The 21,337-nt window shown below is 41.5% G+C and overlaps 1 protein-coding gene across 1 annotated transcript in view; it reads right to left on the bottom strand.

Annotated features, from left to right (window-relative positions):
- The window catches only part of COL16A1 (collagen type XVI alpha 1 chain), a 286,423-nt gene that overhangs the window by 49,583 nt on the left and 215,503 nt on the right, over positions 1-21,337 (bottom strand). The window contains exons 37-46 of the mRNA XM_070949755.1: positions 20,679-20,747; positions 19,266-19,319; positions 13,599-13,625; positions 13,318-13,380; positions 13,081-13,134; positions 12,896-12,949; positions 7,618-7,671; positions 7,274-7,309; positions 5,546-5,650; positions 2,625-2,660 (exon numbers count right to left, since the gene is read on the bottom strand). Of these exons, the coding sequence (XP_070805856.1) occupies positions 2,625-2,660; positions 5,546-5,650; positions 7,274-7,309; positions 7,618-7,671; positions 12,896-12,949; positions 13,081-13,134; positions 13,318-13,380; positions 13,599-13,625; positions 19,266-19,319; positions 20,679-20,747 (552 nt within the window). The remainder of the gene's footprint in view (positions 1-2,624; positions 2,661-5,545; positions 5,651-7,273; positions 7,310-7,617; positions 7,672-12,895; positions 12,950-13,080; positions 13,135-13,317; positions 13,381-13,598; positions 13,626-19,265; positions 19,320-20,678; positions 20,748-21,337) is intronic.

Here is a 21,337-nt window from a genome sequence, read left to right on the forward strand (position 1 = left end):
GTCAACCATAGAATATCAACTCAGTAACAACAATTTGGCATTTTTTATTAATGACTGAACTTAGAGACCCACCAAATCCAATTTTGGAGACACCTGGTCCACAAATGTTCTTGAGTACTGAGACTAAACAAAACAAATCAGCCTTTTGAACAGCTGTTTTATCTTTTTAATTCTTTTATAGAAAAACTGTGACTTTTCATATGATTTTAAGTATACTTAGATGGCATGGTATGGTGCTTATTTACAGTGCATTCATTTCTTTTGTTGCACTCAATTATTTGCACCATCCTTGTGCAACACAGGTACAATAGCACCATTTTGGATCTTTGTGGCTGTTGGGTGAACCTTCTTTTTCCCATTTTCCGTGGTGCAGCTGGCATCAAAAAATATTTTCTGGATTTAGTCATTATCTAGCTATTTTCTCTCATTTCTAGCAAACCTAGTTCTTGTCACCTAGCTTCAGTGCTCCAACAATGGCTGCCTGAACACAATGTTCTCTGTTAGATTAACCCAAGTTTTACAGAAGCTATTGAACCTTAAATTACTCAAATGATGTGTGTTCATTCAACCCAATTTAGCATGTTAACCAAGTTTGGAAATGGTGTGGTTAAGAGGGCTGAATGAAGATCATTCATTGGCAACCTTCAGTCTCAAAAGACTATGGTATCGTGCTCTGGAAAGAGGTCCTAAAACAGCATCTAGTGTGAGTAAAAAGGCCAATTCGAGAGTGGCAATCCCTTCCACACTGAGGGCAGATACATTCTGTCCCATGCCCAGCCCCCAGATTTCGCTGGTTCCAGGACTGCCTCTTTGCCTCTGCCTGTCGAACGAGTGTCTCTTCGAATTGGAAAAGGCCATGCTGCGTCTTTAGCCTCCAAGCTGAATGATCAAAGGTCAAGGTTTCCCAGTCATTAATGTCCATTCCCAGGGCCTTTAGGTCCCTCTTGCAGATATCCTTATATGGCAGCTGTGGTCTCCCTCTGAGGCATTTTCCTTGCACTAGTTCTCCATACAGTGTCGACTGGCGGCCCCCAGGGGGAGAGCCTTCTCTGTGGAGGCACCTACCATCTGGAAAGAGTTCCCCCCGGAGATACGGAGGATCCCGGACCTGCGCACGTTTTGTCATGCTCTCAAAACTTTTTTATTTCAGCAGGCTGGCCTGGCCTAACTCTCCTCTTTTAAATTTTTTAATTTGTTTGAGTTTATAAATTGGGTGTTTTAATCTGTGTTTCGGCCAAAATATTTAATAATTTTAAGGGACTTTTAATATTTGTATTATCTGTATTTTATCTTGGCTGTTCACCTCCCTGAGTCCTCCGGGAGTAGGGCAGTATAGAAATTTGATTAATAAATAAATAAATAAAAAAAAACAGGAGATCTTTCGGAATCCGACTATGAATGGACATAGCCACTGAGTAAATTTAGAGAAAGAGTGAAATGGCTTGGGTGAAGAATATTAAGGCTGTGTTTGGTGTTAAGCACAACTGTACTGTTGGGAAGACCACTTTCAGTGAACCAACCATCTACTGACCCTCAACTCATGATGATGGTGGTAATTAAATTTATTTTGGGCATTCATTCCAAAAGATTGGCAACTTACAATATCTACTATTTTATGTGTTACCAGTAAGTAATAGTTGTTGTAGTGTTTATATACTGATAGCTAGAGAAAGTAAATAATAATAATTTATCAACAGAATCAAGAATTAATACAATATCTCTGTCAGATTCCTAAAAGTGATACTGCCATTCAATTGGGAGAAGGGGGGACCCTGGATTCGATTCATTAGCATTGCCTGTGTCAACGGATATTTTACAACCTATATCCTGGCACCGAAGCACTCTAAGATTTCCTTACCTTTGGGGAATGTTTATGACAGCCATGTGGGTTGTTTCACTTTAAAGGATAACGGAGGATAGCAATGGGAACGCATGCTTATCTGGTTCTCAGGGAAGCTGGTAAAGAAAACATCTTCACACTTGTGTATTGGCTAAAATCTGCATTCTGGTTAAAGGGAGGGATCTTTACTGCTTTAATCCTACTTGTCTTGCCTAAGGGTATTCAGACCTTGCGTTGAATCCATTGCTGTCACTACTGCTTAATAAAAGGGTCCTTTTGAAATATTCCGTTTCAAAAGTCTTCACTTTCTTAAGTTAGAGGAAGAGGCAATCCTTACAAGCCCACTACTATCCAGCTTAAGGTCACAACTAAAATACAGAGCTTCAGAAATGTGAATAGCCAATATCCTTAAAAAAATATATCATTGAACGTTTATTTAAACAGCAGTCCAGTTTTTCCGGAAGAACTAATACTTAAACCAGCTTCGCAAAGGCCCATACAAAAAGCTTGTTTTAGAAAGATCAAATTCCCGGTATAATTTTGGTGAGAATTGATTCCTGAGTACAGACACTCTCAGTTGTAATGAAGCTATTTTAATTTAAGGAGTTTCCAGCTGGTGCCAGTTGGGTCAAATACAGCAGCTCTGAGTCAATTTGCCAAAGAAAGAGGTATGCTTTTGTTTTTTTAATATTATTTGGTAGAAAGGAAGTGATACTAATTTGTTATGTCTTTCTCTTTCCTTTGCTGCCTTCTGGATAAATATCTGGCCTAGAGATTTACTCACCTGGGGCTGTTCTGCAGGGAAATCAGGTGGGTGGCACTGAAAGTAGAAGAGATGCATCATGAGTTTAATTCCTGGTCCAGAATTTACGGCACACTAAAGTTCTGCAGATACTAAATTTGCTTGATCAGTGCAGGACTAGTTCAATTGAAGAATCCACTCAAGTTTTCTTTTGAGCGGATATATTTTCCAGGATGCCAATAAAGCAATTGGCAACTGATGAGCATGCTCCAGGACCCCTTGTGATCGTGGTAAGGTATAAATTGTGGGCCAGGCATTGCACTTAGACTTGTTCCCCATTGTGATATATGGCAGCACATAAGACCTGAATGTATTTATGGAATCACACAAAGGAATTGTTCAAGTCAGTGAAGCTGATGGAGATGCAATGTCCCCAATATGCCTCAATTAGTTTGGAAATCTCATCTTAAGTCAAGTCAAGTCATCCTTAAATGGAACTCAACTTCTCATGACTACTGGATATATCTAATAGCTTATTTGGCAATGATAAAAGAAGTGTTTTATTCCTCTTTTACTGGATTTTTTAAAAATTCACAATCTATCATTCAGTGTAGAATTTCATCATCCCTCCAAGTCAAATATTAACCAAACCAAACCTTGAGGTCAATCAACTTCAACTGGGCAATGCCCCCTGAGATAAGAGATCTAAAAGATTATGATGGGTTGTAATGGACTGCATTTCTTTTTTCTTTTTTCTTTTGTAATAAATTTTTATTTTATTTTATAGCATATAAAAATTCCAACTTCAATTGAACAGTGTGTTGTCTGAGTACAAATCATTTTTGGAAATAATAATCAAAGTATTTACAACAATATTCATTGCATTAATATCAATTATGCTAATATTAATAACAGTAAACTATTTGTTTAACCAATTTAACACGTCTTCCTTGTATCACTGATCCTTTCATATATTTCCGTTTCTAGTTCCTGTTTTTGTCAGCTAGCCATTGATAAAATAAGTCCCAAGTCAAAAAATATTCAGTTTCTTTCTTTTCCTTAATTGTAAGTGTTAGCTTGTCCATTTCTGTGCATTCTAATATTTTTTCTAATCACGTCTTCCTCTGTTGGGATCTCTTCACTTTTCCATTGTTGTGCAAATACTATTCTCGCTGCCATTAATACATGTAAAATCAGATATACATTCCCTTTGTTATACTTGTCTGGTAAAATGCCCAACAAAAATATCTCTGGTTTCAAGTCTATATGTTGTTTTAGCATTTTTTCCAGCCATGTATGTATTTTTGTCCAATATTTTTTTCATTTTTTGACATTCCACCACATACGATAGTATGAGCCAGGTGTCTGGTAACATTTCCAACATTTTGCAGAATTATCTTTAAACATCTTTGCTAACCTGGAAAATGCCATCTATAAAACATTTTATAAAGATTTTCTTTGTATGCAGTAACATTGTTAGTTTATAATTTCTATCCCATAATTTCTGCCATTGATCTAACTCAATTGAATGGCCAAAATTTTTAGCCCATACTATCATTGTCTCTTTCACTTGTTCATCTTCCATCTTAATACTTAACAAATAGCTATATATTTTCTTTATTAATTTTTCATCTGTCCCTGTTAATATCTGATCTAATTCTGTTAATTCTTTATTTAAACCATACATTTTAGCATCCTTCTCATATCTAGATTGTCTCTGCACATATGACCACCATGTTACTGTATCTAAATCCCTTGATCACTCAATTCCTGTTTAGTTTTAAGTTCTAGTTTTTCATTTAAAATATCTTTGTATCTGGTAACATTCTCTATATCAATAACATTTGGATAAATCAGTGCCTCCATTGTTGAAAGCCAGACCGGTATTTTCAAATAATGTTGTTCTTTAATTTTCTCCCATACTAATAATAGTGCATTCCTAACATAGTGTCTTTGGAAATAGCTATGTATTTTGTTTTTTCCATACCATAAAAAGTCATGCCAACCTAGTTCAAGATCATGTCCCTTCAATGTCAATACTCTTTTGTTTCTCAAGCCAATCCATTCTTTCACCCAAATAAGTATCGAAGCCTGATAATACAATTATCAGGACTGCATTTCTTTAAGTAACCCATATGTGAATATTATGGCCAAAGTATGGATTTGGGGAAAGTTCAAAAGATTGTTATAATCTTGCCCAAGCAATACCAAACTTTCTTTTGTATGAAAAAATAGGTACCAACATACACCTCTAGGTATAGTGATATGAGGGACTTCTTGGCAGTGAATGAGTTTGGGCAGAAAGTGCCAGAAGCCTGAAAAAATAGTCCCCAACTTACAAACATTCATTTAGTTGCCGTTCAAAGTTACAATGGCACTTAGAAAAGTGACTTACGACTGTTTTTTACACAACTGTTCCAGCATCCCCATGGACACATGATCAAAATTTGGACACTTGGCAACTGGAATGTATTTATGATGGCTGCAGTGTCCCGGGGTCTTGTAATCACCTTTTGAAGCCCTCTGACTTTGCTTGTTAGAAGGTTGCAAAAAGGCGATTACATGGGGAAGCCAGACTCACTTAACAACCATACTACTAACTTAACAGCTGCAATGGTTCACGTAAAATGGGGCAAAACTCACTTAAAAACTGTCTTGCTTAGCAGCAGAAATTTTGGGCTCAATTGCGGTTGTTAAGTCATGGACTACCTGTATTAGGATCCCAGAAATAAAGAAAATTCATTACAGGTAGTCCTGGACTTCAGGGATTTTGGGGAAGGTCAGGCCTGTGCCACTTTCTGCAATGCAAGGATTCTAAGCTCGGCCTCCTCTTAATGCCTCTCTCGAGTCTAGCTGGAGATTCCATCACACATACGCAGTGATTGAAAGTGTGGGCGTTACTGCTGCAACCCTACTGATCTCCCATTCTGCTTTGTGGCTGAAGAGACTCACAGGTAACTCACCTGTGCACAATTATCTATTCCTGGAGCTCCAGGTTGTCCCTGATCTCCCTTTTCTCCTTTTATCCCATTAGAGCTTTGGGAGCTGCAGTCTCCACATATATGTTCCTATAACAGAAGAGAAAAAACATAAGTCTGATAAGGTTTACCACTTGCAATATGAATATTTCTCAACTAAAGATATAAACCCGATCAGGCACAGTCTAATTCTGGAAGGACCACTGAGTCCAACCTTCTGCTTCATGGAGAAATCTAAATTAAAGTATCCCTGAAGGAAGTCCATCCAACCTCTGCTTGAACCTGCTGAATGAAGGACAGTCACAACTTCCTTTGATAATTGACTCTACTACTGAACTGCTCTTGTGCCTGGAAATATTTCTTCACATAAACCTGAATTTTGCTTGATTATTTATTTAATTTATATAGTGCCCATCTCCCCGATAAGGCAACATTTATTTTAGCAGTCTAAAAATTCAGGAATCTTCTGAAATCATAGAGAATGGGTCACACCTTCACACAATCAATTTCTACCATTCAGCCGTTCATATCTCTCTAATGTAAATCAGCTTTATAATACTCTTTATAGTAATCTATAATACTTTATGATACTTGGACGAAGCTTTACAGTTTTGGTGAAAATTCCCTATGATTTGCTTCAGAATAGTGGTGGGTTGTCCCCGATTCGGATCAGTTCCATAGAACCAGTAGTAAAACTGGAAGTGGGCTCTGCCCACTGACCCCGATGTCATCAGAACGCTTCTGTGCATGCACAGAAGAGGGCATGCACGCACGAGCAGCCCCATTGCAAACCGGGAGTAAAGGTAAGTAGGACCCACCCTTGCTTCAGAGCAAGAGTGCTACCTTAGCAACTTTAACATATATGGACTTCAACTCCCAGAATTCCCCAGCCAGCCATGTTGACTGGGGAATTCTGGGAATTGAAGTTCACTTGTTTTAAAGTTGCCAACATTAAGAAACCCAGAGCATTATCATTTCTCCTGCTTATTCATTTTTTTCTCAAATAAAACTCCCAATATCTCTGTTAGATCTAGTTTCCAGTCCTCTGTTTATCATCTATGCTATTCCATTTTCTCTGAACCCTTGATAAATCAACAATTTCCCACTGTCTTCTCTGCTCCTAGTTACCTGGGTCAGTGTTTAGAATAGTTGGAAAATGTAATATAGATTTAATGATCGGTATCCCGAACCCTCTCAGAAAATCCAATGTTTTCTTTGCAGAATAACTATTTCCAAATGAACAAATTCAGGATTTATATTTTGTATTGCATTGCAGTATTGTATTGTATTAAATTGTGCTTGATTTATGACCAATTGCCTAGCAACCTTTCAAAGTTATGATGCAGGCCCCAAGAGTTACGGTATTTATGACCTGATTTTGAAGTTACGACGGCCACCCCCACCTCTCCATGGTCACACAATCACATTTTTGGGTGCTTGGGAACTGGCTCATCTTTATGGCCATTTGCAATGTCCCATGGCGACATGACCAAGATTTTTGGCACTTTTTGCTGATCTTTACTTCTAGTTTCCAGCAAAATGCGCCGATTGAGTATAATGGATTCGCTTAACAACCACAGTGTTCATTTCATGACCATGATAGAAAAACTCATGCAATTGGGTCTCAGCGACTAACAACTGTAGTAGTTATAGGTCAAGGACCACCTGTACTACATAAAAGAAGCATTATGATGATGGTGATGATTGTCCTACCTGTTGTATACGAGGGGCCTCTGCTGATTGTGGATCCTGCAATGGAGAGACGAAGCAAGAGAAATAAAGGGTGCATGGAAAAGAAAAGTAGTTGTAGTTTTGTTTTCTTTTACAGGGAAAGAAAAGCACAACAGAGTTATGAGCTTCTAGGGTTGCTTGCCATAAGCAGTGTGAGTTCCTAACCACTTCTTCATTGATGTTGCTCTGCTTTTTTTTTTTCCCTTTGCTTTGCTTTGGATGCTCTTCTACACTTGGAAGATGGCAGCAGCTGCACAAAGTGGACAGCAGTGAGCACAGGCCTGAGCAAGCGCAGGGAATAGCGGACGCTGCAGTCCTGTACCTACCGTTTCCTTTGATGGCCCAAGTAGTCCCGGCGAGCCATTAATTCCTGGGATGCCCTAAAGGCAAGGAGAAACTTTGAATATGTGAGTCTTCCCTTGACTCCTGTCTTCCAAAGGAATCCTGTTGCCACCCAATGGGGCTTCGAGGTGCTGTGCTCCCTTCACCTAATACCTAACACCAAACATTCTCCTCCATGCTTTTCCAGATCCTTCACCTATTTTCCCGGCCATTTTCCTGAAAAGACAGCGCTCTGGTGGTGTAGATGAAGAGGGATCTTTGGAGAGTAGTTGTGAACTCCCATGTCTCTGTAACTTCTACCTCTGGATGAGAACCAGTGGTGGGGTTCCAACCGGTGTTACCACCGATTCTCTTTGTGCACACGCTTTGTGCGCGATCACAGTGCAAGCGCATTAGATTTCTGCCCAGCTGAGGCGCAGCAATCCACTCTGCCGTGCCTATCAGCTGGGCTAAAAAATGACAAATAAAGGCAGGGGCGGGCGGAAGGGCCCAGCTCACAGTCATAGAGAACCGGTTTGCTGACGTCACATCATCACCACTACCGGCTCACCCGAACCGGGAGCAACCCACCACTGATGAGAACCCAAACTGGACAGCCAAAAGTCCCCCTTCAGCCAATTCTGAAATTTCTCCCTTCACCCTTGTCAAATCCTAGGGACTCTTGATTCTCTTTATCTCCTTTTTCCACTCCCCTCTCTTCTTTTCCTTGTATTATCCCTCATGATTTATGACGCCCAGTTTTCTCAGATACAGAATAAATATTTGGAATATGTATGAAAAATGTCTTGGCCTTAAAACTGAAATCAAATCTGCCTGTTCAAATAAAGAATCCATTTTAGGCTTTGACAGGGTCTTCTCTTTGGAGGGGAAACAGGGAGACATTTAAAAAGGGGAAGAAATATTATTCATTACACTCTATTAATCAGCTTTAGGAACTGTTTTAATTGAGTTGGGAGTCTGATCAATGTCTACTGACACCATCCATCAGGTTTAAAAGTGCATCCATGATTCGGTTGTGCCAAATGGCAAAGACTATTTTAAGTTTTGACTGTCTGCTCCTCTTTCTTACACTGACTTTCTTGTCCAGCTTATAATAAGGCTCGGCCACAAGCCGAGGTGGCGCAGTGGTTAGAGTGCAGTACTGCAGCTACTTCAGTTGACTGCTAGTTCAGCAGATCAGTGGATCAAATCTCACCGGCTCAAGGATGACTCAGCCTTCCTTCCGAGGTGGGTAAAATGAGGACCCAGATTGTTGGGGGCAATATGCTATTTAGTATACTGTCTTTGGTGTAAGCCGCCCAGAGTCCTCGGAGAGTGGGCAGCATAGAAATATAAATAAATAAATAAATAAATAAGATCCAGAAAAGATATTATTTCCCCTTTTAATACATCATCTCTAAATATGTTTGTTTAGAATTCCCTGAACCATCTTAAAGCAAAAGGTGTTTTGATCGCTTTTAGCCCTGGATAGGAATTGAGAAGCATTCATAAGGGAAAATCATAATCCGTATTGGAAAATGAATTTATTCATTTTATTTATTTATTATTTAAATTTTTATACCACCCTTTTCCCGAGGGACTCAGGACGAAATCTAATAGATTTATAGAAATCTAATAAAATGAAATGAAAAATGAAATTTAAGCCAGCCCAGCCTGTTGAAACAGTAAAGTCTTAAGGGCATGGCGAAAGGTACATAGGTCAGGGATCATACGTATCTCCGGGGGCAATTCATTCCAGAGGGCAGGTGCCCCCACAGAGAAGGCTCTCCTCCTGGGGGGGTCGCCAGTTGACATTGTTTGACCGACGGCACCCTGAGGAGTACCTCTCTGTGGGAGCGTATTGGCTGGTGGGAGACTATCGGTGGCAGAAGGCGATCTCGTAAGTACCCAGGTCCTAAGCCATGGAGCGCTTTAAAGATGGTAACCAGCACCTTGAATCGCACCCGGAAGACCACCGGGAGCCAGTGCAGCTCGCACAGGAGAGGTGTTACATGGGTGCACCGAGTCGCTCCCATAATCACCCGCGTGGCCGCATTCTGGACCAGTTGGAGCCTCTGAGTGCTCTTCAAGGGGAGCCCCATGTAGAGAGCATTACAGTAGTCCAGACGGGAAGTGACAAGGGCATGAGTGACCGTGCGCAAGGCGTCCCGGTCCAGAAAGGGACGCAACTGGTGAATCAGGCGAACCTGATAAAAAGCCCCCCTGGCCACAGCCATCACATGATCTTCTAAAGATAGTCATGCATCCAGGAGGACACCCAAGTTGCGAGCCCTCTCTGAGGGGGCCAAGATCTTACCCCCAATAGTCAGCAATGGAACCAGCTGGCTATACTGGGACGCCGGAAACCACAGCCACTCGGTCTTGGAGGGGTTGAGTCTGAGCCTGTTTCTCCCCATCCAGATCCGCATGGCCTCCAGGCACTGGGACATCACATCAAGGGCATCATTGGGGTGGTCCGGGGTGGAGATGTACAGCTGAGTATCATCAGCGTACTGATGGAACTTCACCCCAAAACCACAAATGATCTCACTCAGCGGCTTCACATAAATGTTGAACAGGAGGGGCGAGAGGACCGACCCTTGCGGCACCCCACAAACAAGGCTCCTCAAGGTCGACCTCTGTCCCCCTGCCAACATAGACTGCGTGCGGTCAGAGAGGAAGGAGGAGAACCACCGCAACACGGTGCCCCCATTCCTAACCCCTCCAACCGGTGCAGCATGATACCATGGTCAATGGTATAAAAAGCCGCTGAGAGGTCTAATAGGACCAGGACAGAAGAACAACCCCTGTCCCGAGCCCTCCAGAAATCATCAACCAATGCGACCAATGCCGTTTCCGTGCTGTACCCCGGTCTGAAGCCCGACTGGTACGGATCTAGATAGACATTGACATAACTTTCTTGTATCTTGGAAACTTTCTTATATCTTGAGCCAATGTGCATTTAGAAGGAAGAACGGGGTCTCATAGCTGGTCTGCAAAATTTTAGAAGACCACAAGGTGGCAGCAAAGGGTGGCATTTGCCTTATTTCTTAGCCTTCCTCTAGTGGTTGTCTAGAGTTTTGTAGAAGGCAACATCAAGTCTTCCGAACCGGTAGCATTTCTCCCCTGCACCAAGGAGAAGGAGACCCTCTCCTGATTTCCTGTCCTGAGTCCAATAAAGCCAACATGTGATTTCCCAGGGGAACATAATATTCCCAAGGCGTATTACATTTCACTTTGTTTCCAAAGACTGACTGACATTTAACATGATGCTGCACAGGGTTACACAAGAGGAGGGAAATGTTTCTGTCCTTTGCCTCTTTGTATTTGGCCAACCCTCAGCTTCCCATTTTGCATTTTCCAGCCTGGCTGAAAACATCTGGCAGCCTGACTTTGCATGGAAAATTAGTGTGGTCTACACAAACCACTATTTGAGAGCCAAAAAGCTACTTTCTGGATTTCTCTTTTTTGGGGTGGGATTTTCCTCAACTCTGTCTGTGTTGCACCATGGCTTCGTTCACTGTGGCTGACAGAAAGAACAAATTGTTGTTCTTGTCTTTGAAGTAAACAGCAGCAACAGAGTACTGGAAGGACAGTGGGAGGGAGAACACAGAATAACAGAGTTGGAATGGACCTTGGAGGTCTTCTAATCTAACCTCCTCTTTGAGCTGGAGACCATATACCAGTCCAGAAAACATGGCTGTCTAATCTCTTGTTAAAAACTCTTCTAATCTCTTTTTAAAAACTCCATAACTTCTGGAGGCAAATAATTCCACTGATTAATTATTCTCACTGTCAGGAAATTTCTCCTTAATTCTAGGCTGGATGTCTCTTTGATAAGCTTTCATCTATTGTCCTGTCCTCAGGTGCTTTGGAGAATAGGTCAACCCCCTCTTCTGTGACAACCCTTCAAATATCAGAAGACTGCTATCATATCATCTCAGTCATCTCTTTGTTAGACTAGTCAGACCCAATTCCCCCAATCGTTCATCATATGCTTTCTCCACCAGACCCCTAATCAACTTTGTTTAATGTCTATGGAGAATTCTCAGTCATCCAGGTCATAGTTGTCCCAAAGGTGCTTTTTCAAAAGGCAACTGGACTTTCTGGTTTTTCTTTGGAAAAGAAAAGTCACAGTCAAGAACATTCAAAGAAAAACCAGAAAATCCAGTTGCCTCTCGAAATGCACCTTTGGGACAATCATCTTTGTTGCCCTTCTCTGCACTCTTTCTAGAGTCTCAACATCTTTTTTGTATTGTGGTGACCAGAATTGGGTGCAGTATTCCAAGTGTGGTCTTACCAAGGCAGGTACTAACACTTCACGTGATCTTGAGACTATCCCTCTAAAGTTTTGATTTGTAGCTATCATGCAGATGAGGAGAACCCCAAAGGACTATAAATGAACACATATCTGTTGTTTGTTCACTTATTGCTTTCCTCCCACACCATTAGTCAATCGTTCTGCCGTTTCTTGGTGAAAACAAGTGCTGGTCTCTTCAGTTATCTTCAGATCAGTATTCCTGAACTGAACAGGCAAAATAGAAAGGAACAGCACTCTCAGTGATACTGTCCCACTAAAGGGATTGCTGGAAAGCATCACTTGTCCGTTATGAATCATTCAACTGAAAGGGTGTCCTGTAGGGAAAAAAAAAATCACGGCAGCAGAACTGTAATGGGTTTTTCAGAGCCTGGGAAATAGGTTGGTCATTTGCAAAATATTATTAGCACAGATGCCTGCACAATCTTCTTTTATCTGCAAAACAGGTAGCCTCCTCATTATGTCAATGGACATTTAGCAAAGGAAATTGGATGTTAAAAAGTAACTGTATCCAACCGCTAACATTTCTGAAACCAATTCCCTTTTCTTTTCAATCTGGTTAAAGTTGATCCTGAGAACCTTGCTGCTGGGGGCTTGATGAGAAATCTCCTATGTCAACTATCTCTTCAAAGCACTACTGGGTGAAAATGATTGTCCATCAGATGTGGTTGTGCTCTAGCTCCCATTGGTTGCAGTTAAAATGGCTGACGGCCAGGAATAAAGAAAGTTGTGGACCAAGAACATCTGGAGGGCTAGAACTTAGCTACTACTGCTCAAAATGCTACTGATTGGGATTTTGTGCAGCCAAGAACATCAGGGAGGGATTTCTGAGTGTACCACTTTAAGGAGGATCTCTGTAGTGATGCTATATTCACAAGGCCTCCTCAGTTCCAAAGGTGATAATAATGATAATTTGTACCCTTGTTCCTGTTTGTCAGAAAATAAAGCTGGCTCCGATCACTTACCTGAATTCCAGGGGCTCCCGGTGGGCCTGGAGGTCCTGGAGCACCTGGAGGTCCCTGTAAGCCACAAATTAAAAGAAAATGTGATAGAAAAGGCTCTTCAGAGAACATGGAACTCTCCCCAGGATTGAGGAGCCAAAGTTGCTACGCACAGAGGAGCAAGCATGCACATACACCCACACACACACCTGAGGGCCCGGCTGAGGCTGCCAGGGGTTCCCGATCCACAGTCCCGGAGCGCCCTGTGGGTCCAAAAGGGGAGAGCATTTAGCAAAGGCCAAGCAGGACATGGGTTCCAGCTTCCGGAGCAACAAAGGCGTTGAGCAGTTGAGCGAAGAATGGGGTACGGGTGGCTTGAACTCTCATCCAGCCTGGCAGCAAATCCCCAGGGCTGTGGGGAAGCAGGAGTGTGGGGCGACGCTTACCGGAAGTCCATGGTTTGTGTCCATCCGAGGGCCAGGCTGGCAGGTGCATTCACCAGAATCTCCCTGGGAAGATAAAAAACAGGTATGCAGGCTTCAAATACCTAGTGGGTACAGGAGTGGGGAACAGGGCATCCTTTGCTGCTGAAGGTTTGGCTTGATACATAAACCAAAGTGAGGGGTTTGTATAAGACATTGATGGCATTGAAGACCCTCAAAATTGAGGTTAAAAATAAGCAAATGTTCCCAAATGGGAATGTAGCAGGATGAGAAGACTAACCTACCTTCTCGCCTTTGGCACCTTTTTCACCCTAGACAAAAATGGAAAAGGAAAGAAATCAAAATCAAACATGGGTGGATTGTAGTATTAAGAGGCTCACTTAGATCATTATCAGATGAGACTTGGAACCAACCCTGCAATCTTGCAAAGTCTAGCACATCTCAGACATATCCTTACTAAGACCCCTGTCTAGTCCTTTTTTAAGGTACATTCTCAGTTCTGCCAAAAAATGTACTAGTTTACCATTCACTGGGACAGATTTCAAGTCCAGCCAGGTCCAATTCAAGAGTTTGATTTTCAAACTCTTTGGAGTTACTAGGAATTAGGCTGAAGAACCTCTGCATCAGGAATATGGAAATGGGGGCCCTAGAAGACTCCCTGCCCTGTGCCTCACTTGAAAATGTCTCTGCAAGTATGTGACTCCAAGTTTCTGACAAGACGATGCCTCTCTTTCAGACATCTGTTTTAGGGGATTGAAGGAAAGGGAAAGAGGGAAAAGAAAGGAAGATGGCAGAAAGACTGAGAGATTATCTTCAAACCATTTTAGTTCTGACTCAACTTCAGCCTTGTCCACCCCAAGAGCTTTTGCTCCAAACCATGCCACCATTACAATGAACAACGAACCAACCATAAATATATCCCAGATCATAATTCTACTATGAAATCTCTGTGGAGATTGTCAGTCATCCAGGTCATGGTTTTCCCAAAGGTGCTTTTTCGAAAGGCAGTTGGATTTTGTTTTTCCTTGAAGACATTTTGTTTCCCATCCGAGAAGCTTCTTCAGTTCTTGGATGAGAAGTGAAACACCTTCAAGGAAAAACAAAACACCTTTGGGAGTACTATGAAATCTGTTTTGGTAACAATTTTGGTATCCCTCCCAATTTTACCATACCTTAAGTCCTTGTCTCTTGGAAACTTTAAAATGTGTGGACTTCAACTCCCAGAATTTCCCAGCCAGCTATGCTGACCAGGGAATTTTGGGAGTTGAAGTTTACATGTCTTAAAGTTGCTGAGGTTGAAAAATATTTTCTTAAATAGCAATAGTACTCAGATTTATATACCGCTTCACAGTGCTTTTTACAGCCCTCTCTAAGCGGTTTACAGAGTCAGCCTATTGCCCCCAACAATCTGGCTCCTCATTTTACCCACTTCGGAAGGATGGAAGGCTGAGTCAACCTTGAGCCAGTCGGTGAGGATTGAACTCCTGGCAGTGAGCAGAGTTAGCCTACAATACTGCATTCTAACCACTGGGAGGGAGGGCACTTAGACTTCTATACTGCTTCACAATGTTTTACAGCCCCCTCTAAACGGTTTACAGAGACAGCCTTTTGCCCCCAACAATCTGGGCCCTCATTTTACTGACCTTGGAAGGATGGAAGGCTGAGTCAACCTTGAGCCTGGTGAGATTCGAACTGCCAAATTGCAAGCAGCCGGCAGTCAGCAGAAGTAGTCTGCAAGTACTGCATTCTAACCACTATGCCACCGCGGCTCTTTTATTCAGGTGTTTCAAGCCAAGCCAAGAAAAGGACACCAAATCCAAATCTGATTCAGATGGACTCAGAAAGAGAGTCAATGGATTTGCAAACTTTAATGCATTCCTTCCCAATTTGTTCACCAAAACAAAACTCCTTAGAGGGGAAGAAGAAGAGGTATATTGAGGTATCATTTTTGGAGCAAATGTCTGTCCCACTCTAAACATTTTTAATAGGTGTCCTTTTTTGGGGTGGGGGGGGGAGGGGTTCTGAGCAAAACCCAGAAAAATCTTATTCTGTTTTTCATTCAGCTTAGTTCCTATACAGTACAGTCTCAAAAGGATTTTTGCACTCCCCAACCCTCACAACCTAACAATATCTGCTAGTATAGCAGATCTCTTTCCTTTTAAAAATAAATTGACTGCATCATGCATCCTTTACAAAATTTTCAGGCTTTTAAAACTTTAGATCCAATCGTTGCGAACAAACCATTTTTTGTAAAAAATGCTTTAAACCAAAAAGCTGTTTTCACACTTTTCTTCTTTGAATCGATGCCTATGAAATTTGGTTGGCTTGATTTCCTCAGAAAAGTCAGTGTTTCCTGAATGTCCCCTGGGATTCTGCACAGAAGGCATTTTTTTTAATTTGTTATGTATTTATTAATCAAATTTATCTGGCCATCCATTTCAAAGAAGCCGCTTTAATAATAATACCAAGTAGCAGTAGTGCTAATTTTTTTTAAAGAACATCTAGATTAGCTGTTCAAACTGTCCAAGGAGCTGCCGATCCAGTTCTACAGAGGAATGATTGAGTCTGTCATCTGCACCTCTATAACTGTCTGGTTTGGTTCTGCAACCCAACAAGACAGACACAGACTTCAGAGGATAATTAGAACTGCAGAAAAAACAATGGCTACCAACCTGCCTTCATTGAGGACCTGCAAGTAAACACCGATTACTACAAGTAAATTTTGGTCACATCATTATGGGATGATGCAAATGGCCTCAAATGTAGTCTGGTTGTCAAATACCAAAAAGTGATCATGTGACTGAAAAGACAGTCATCAGAATTTTGAACCTATTTTGGGGTCTGTCATAACTGTCATGACTTATAACTGACTAGTCATAAGTCAAGTTCCTATATCCAGTTCCAAGCCTACCTCATTGTCTAAAACTTGTTTTGCTTCACCCATCATATGGATTAGTTGATTTCCTTATTTTTATTCCCAAATCTAAACGTGGATTTGGTTCCTGGGTAAAATCAAGGAGCTAACAAATCCATCAGAAGGTGCTTTTTCAAGAGACCACTGGACTTTCTAGTTTTTCCTTTGAAGGCGTTTCGCTTCTCATCCAAGAGCTGAAGAAGCTTCTTGGATAAGAAGTGAAACATCTTCGAGGTAAAAAAACCAGAAAGTCCAGTTGTCTGTTGAAAAAGCACCTTTGGGACACATATCTTACAGTTGCCAAAGTTGAAAAACACCGGTCTAGAGATATAATGTTTACACAGTTTAATGCAGGGGTGAAATTCAGCAGGTTCTGACAGGTTCTGGAGAACCGGTAGCGGAAATTTTGAGTAGTTCAGAGAACCGTCAAATACCACCTCTGGCTGGCCCCAGAGTGGGGAGGGAATGGGGATTTTGCACTATCCTTCCCCCAGGAGTGGGGTGGGAATGGAGATTTTGCACTATCCTTCCCCCAGGAGTGGGGAGGGAATGGGGATTTTGCAGTATCCTTCCCCTGAAGTAGGGTGGGAATGGAGATTTTGCAGTATCCTTTCCCTGCCATCAAGCCACGCCCACCAAGCCATGCCACACCCACAAAGCCATGCCCACAGAACCGGTAGTAAAAAAAAAATAGATTTCACCACTGGTTTAATGTATTTATCTTTCCCCTGTCCTTTTTCCTTCTCTTTATCTATCCACAGACGAGATCATGCTGGTGGGCTGTTGCATAACCCATCTTGGGCTGGATTATCACCATCTCATGGGGTTACAAGGGCATCTGGAGGTGTGGCCAAAAAATTAGGATGGCAAGTCATGACACTACAATTCCATTCTGCCTTAAAAAAAAGTGTGATGCACCATGCAGACACCCTTCCCAGGTTGCAATTTTCATTTGCAGTTCACAGAAGCAAAGAAAATCTCATCTCCAGCTTGGCTTCAGCAGAGACGTGCCTCCGGATCCACATTCCACCCAGTCCCTGAACAGCATCGCTGCATTAAAAAAACAGGCGAGATACATGCAAAAATCAATTGGAATTACTTAATAACCAAAGAACAGGTCTCTGAAGGCTCCACATAATGGTTTTTGGATTGGAAGAGTCAAAAGTCTCCCCTTGTGAGAGAGAATGTATAATTAATAACTCTTTATCTCAGTGGCTGATCACATTCTGAAGTTATTAAATAATAATAATAAAAAAAGGCCCAAATCCAATTTGTTTTTCAATGTTGTATGCTGGCCTTTGAAACACAGCTTGCTATTAGAACAGCGGCGAACATTTGAGCTGCACTTTTCCAATAACCATGAACAATTGCCTATGCTTTGCAAATGAGGAGGCATGTTGCATTCCACTTGATTTTTTTCTCTGACACCCGGCTAGTCTAACCATGGTTAAGTCAGCTTTATTTTGCAGTGAAAATCCAAGGTTTTCACCAGGGATGTGCCATCCAAGTGCCCTCTGTCCAGATCCCCAAAGCTTGGGGTGGGGTCTCTACCGCCCCTCCAAAGGTTGCTAGAAAGCAGAAATTCTTGTATGGGGCAGAAGAATGTCTAGGAAGATTCTCAGTCATCCAGGTCATAGTTGATCTAACGGTGTTTTTTCAAAAGGCAACTAGACTTTCTTGAGAGTTGGAAAAAGCATCTTTGGGATGCTTCTGAGGCAGAAGGAGAAAAGTATTCAATAATTCTACAGAGGAATTATTGAGTCTGTCATCTGCACCTCTATAACTGTCTGGTTTGGTTCTGCAACCCAACGAGACAGACACAGACTTCAGAGGATCATTAGAACTGCAGAAAAAACAATGGCTACCAACCTGCCTTCCATGGAGGACCTGTATACTGCACAAGTCAAAAAGAGGGCTGTGAAAATATTTACAGACCCCTCCCCATCCTGGACATAAACTGTTTCAACTCCTACCCTCAAAACGACGCTATAGAGCACTGCACACCAGAACAACTAGACACAAGGACAGTTTTTTCCCAAACACCATCACTCTGCTAAACAAATAATTCCCTCAACACTGTCAAACTATTTACTAAGTCTGCACTACTATTAATTTTCTCATCGTTCCCACCACCCATCTCCTTCCACTTATGACTGTATGGCTGTAACTTTGTTGCTTGCATCCTTACGATTTATATTGATATTGTTTCCTGATTGCTTATTTGTACCTATGACTGTCATTAAGTGTTGTACCTTATGATTGTTGACAAATGTATCTTTTCTTTTATGTACACTGAGAACGTGTGCACCAAGACAAATTCCTTGTGTCCAATCACACTTGGCCCATAAAAAAATTCTACTCTATTCTATTCTATTCTATTCTATTCTATTCTATTCTATTCTATTCTATTCTATTCTATTCTATTCTATTCTATTCTATTCCATTCCATTCCATTCCATTCCATTCCATTCCATTCCATTCTATAAATAGAGAAAAGCTATACTAAATTAATCCAACAGGATCTGATTTACATTCATGTAAAATTAAACCCGTTTGGCTCCTCTCTCTCTTTGACTTTACTAATTTTGGAAGTGTAGTCCTGGGCTCACTGTTCATGTGCCTCATGGCCTGGAAAAAACGGTTCACTGTGGTTTGCACCAATGTTCACACCTGGATTATGTCAAGGCTGAATTTGGTGACATTCCAGGAAACTGATTCTTTCTTTCTTTGTTTTTCAAGAAATACTGTACTTCTGTTTCAGAGCTTGCTCCAAAGAGCCACAGAGTTTGGCAAGGGATAGAGAGATGGTGCCTCAGTAGTTATAAGCTTTCCAAGGAGGCCAACCTCTTCCAAAGTGTTTTCTGACACCATTCTGAAATCCAACAGGGTTTTGGAGAAGGATTATCTCTTGCTAGTCCTTTGAGATTTGAGATGTTTGTAGGTCATTCAAAAGGGTGGGCAGGAAGATGACTGGAAGAGATCTTGGAAGTTTTGTACAAATGTTCCCTCAAAGGAACTCAAGTTGCAGCTTACCTACCATTAAACCATTGGAACCAGGAACTCCGGGGAGGCCCCGTTGGCCTTCTGGACCCTGCAAAGAAATATAATAAGGGGATAAGATGCTGTTGGAGAGGCAGCTCCAAAAGCATCATTTTGGCCACTCTCAGCCAATTATGGGATACTAGGAAGATAGGGAGCCAAGAGTCCAAGACTCCTGATTTGTTTTTTCATTTGCCTCCCCTGCTTGGACAACTGATCCTTTTAAACTGTACCATAATCGGCCCTCCTGATTACAGAAAACACAACCAGTTAAATTAATTTTACTTTATTATAAAGATGCATTAACAGAATCGTGCAAGTTTGAAAGTATATTTCTCCTGCCATCACTTTGAACTGGTCTATCTATGAGGGTGGTACCTTCCTAAATTTCTTTCCTTGACCATTGAGTGAATGTGGTCTCCTCTCTTGTCTGATCATTACCTAGGCAGCATCTCTTCCATTTTTCTGCCAGGGCCATTCTCACATACCATTATAACCATTCATCGAGCTTCTAATGGAAAGACAGCCCTTTCTTCCCTCCTCCTCTGCTCGCAGATGCCAATTACTAGCATGAAACCTTGGTGGTCTTATTGGACCTCATCACTCCTCTTTAAATACTCATCATATGCTTGCTAGCTTGTTCCTATTTACATGCTTAGGCTCTGAGAAATACAGAGCAGGGGTGAAATGCTACCGGTTCAGGGCGGTTCGCCCGCACCGGTAGTAAAAAAATGCTTTAAAAACTAAAAAAAAAAAAGTTCAGCTGATCCTCAGAACTTTTTTTTAACTTTTTTTTAAGCATTTTACTACCAGTTCGGGCAATAGGTAGTAAAAAAATGCTTTAAAAAGTAAAAAAAAGTTTCTGACAATCAGCTGTGACAATCATCTGTGCAGCCAGATCCTCTAAACTTTTTATTTATTTCTTAAAGCATTTTTTTTAGTACCTATTGCCCGGACCGGTATTTTTGTGCAAAGTGTGATAGTTTGTTTTTGAACTCTTTGTGACTCTGTGAGGTTCCTGCTTGTTGCAGGGGCCATTTTGTTGAAGTCTAGCTGCTTTTGCATTGTGCGTGAGTCAGTTGTGTAGCTTTTGTGTTATTTTCGTGTAAAGTGTGTACACTTTACACACTTTGTGTACACACTTTGTGTACACTTTACACACTTTGTGTAAAGTGTGCCATGCCCACCCAGTCACATGACCACCAAGCCACACCCACCAAGCCATGCCCACAGAACCAGTAGGAATTTATTTTGAATTTCACCACTGATACAGAGCCCAGGAAAAGAATTGGAAGATTCCAAAAGGAGTTACTACAACTAGAGGAAGTGAACAAGAATAAAAAATAGCCAGTTTAAAATTTCCAGGGTCTAAGATGAAAATGAGGGAGAGGGAAAGATTCTTGATACTTACCTGTGGGCCTGGAACGGGTGGACCTGGGAGCCCAGGAGAACCAATGGCACCTTTAACACCTGATGATCCCTATATTGAAAAAAAAAATATAGGTCCTCTTTGACTTACAATCATTTGTTTAGCAACAATTTGAATTTATAATGGCACTGAAAGAAGTGACTTATAACCAGTCCTCACACATACAGCTGTTGCCTCACCCCCTACATTCCCTCCAATTCACACGTACAGCTGTTGCCTCGTCCCCAATATTCAAGTCATCAAAATTTGGGGAGTTTGGCAAATTTGGTATGTATTTATTATGGGCACAGTACCCTGCAGTCATGTGATCTCTCTATGGTATCTTCCCAGATAGTTTGTGAGAATGGGGGAAGCCCTAATCACTTAATGACAGTAGGACTCATTTAACAACTGCAGTGATTCGCTTAACAACTGTGGCAAAAATCTGTAAAATCGGTGATTCATTTAACAGCTGCCTTGCTTACCAACAGAAATTCTGGTCCCAATTGTGCTGGTAAATCGAAGTCTACCTGTATTGTGCATAGATTCCAGACATGCTCAATCCAGTCCAAACACTAAAGCCTCCAACTTGGCTTTGTAATTAATCTCCTGCTAAAAATATATCGGTTCATATGACACTCATTTTCTTTCTTTCACAATTA

This window comes from Pituophis catenifer, unplaced genomic scaffold (genome assembly GCF_029215685.1).
Source record: "Pituophis catenifer annectens isolate HBS135680 unplaced genomic scaffold, rPitCat1.0.hap2 SCAF_9, whole genome shotgun sequence".
Classification (NCBI taxonomy): domain Eukaryota; kingdom Metazoa; phylum Chordata; class Lepidosauria; order Squamata; family Colubridae; genus Pituophis; species Pituophis catenifer.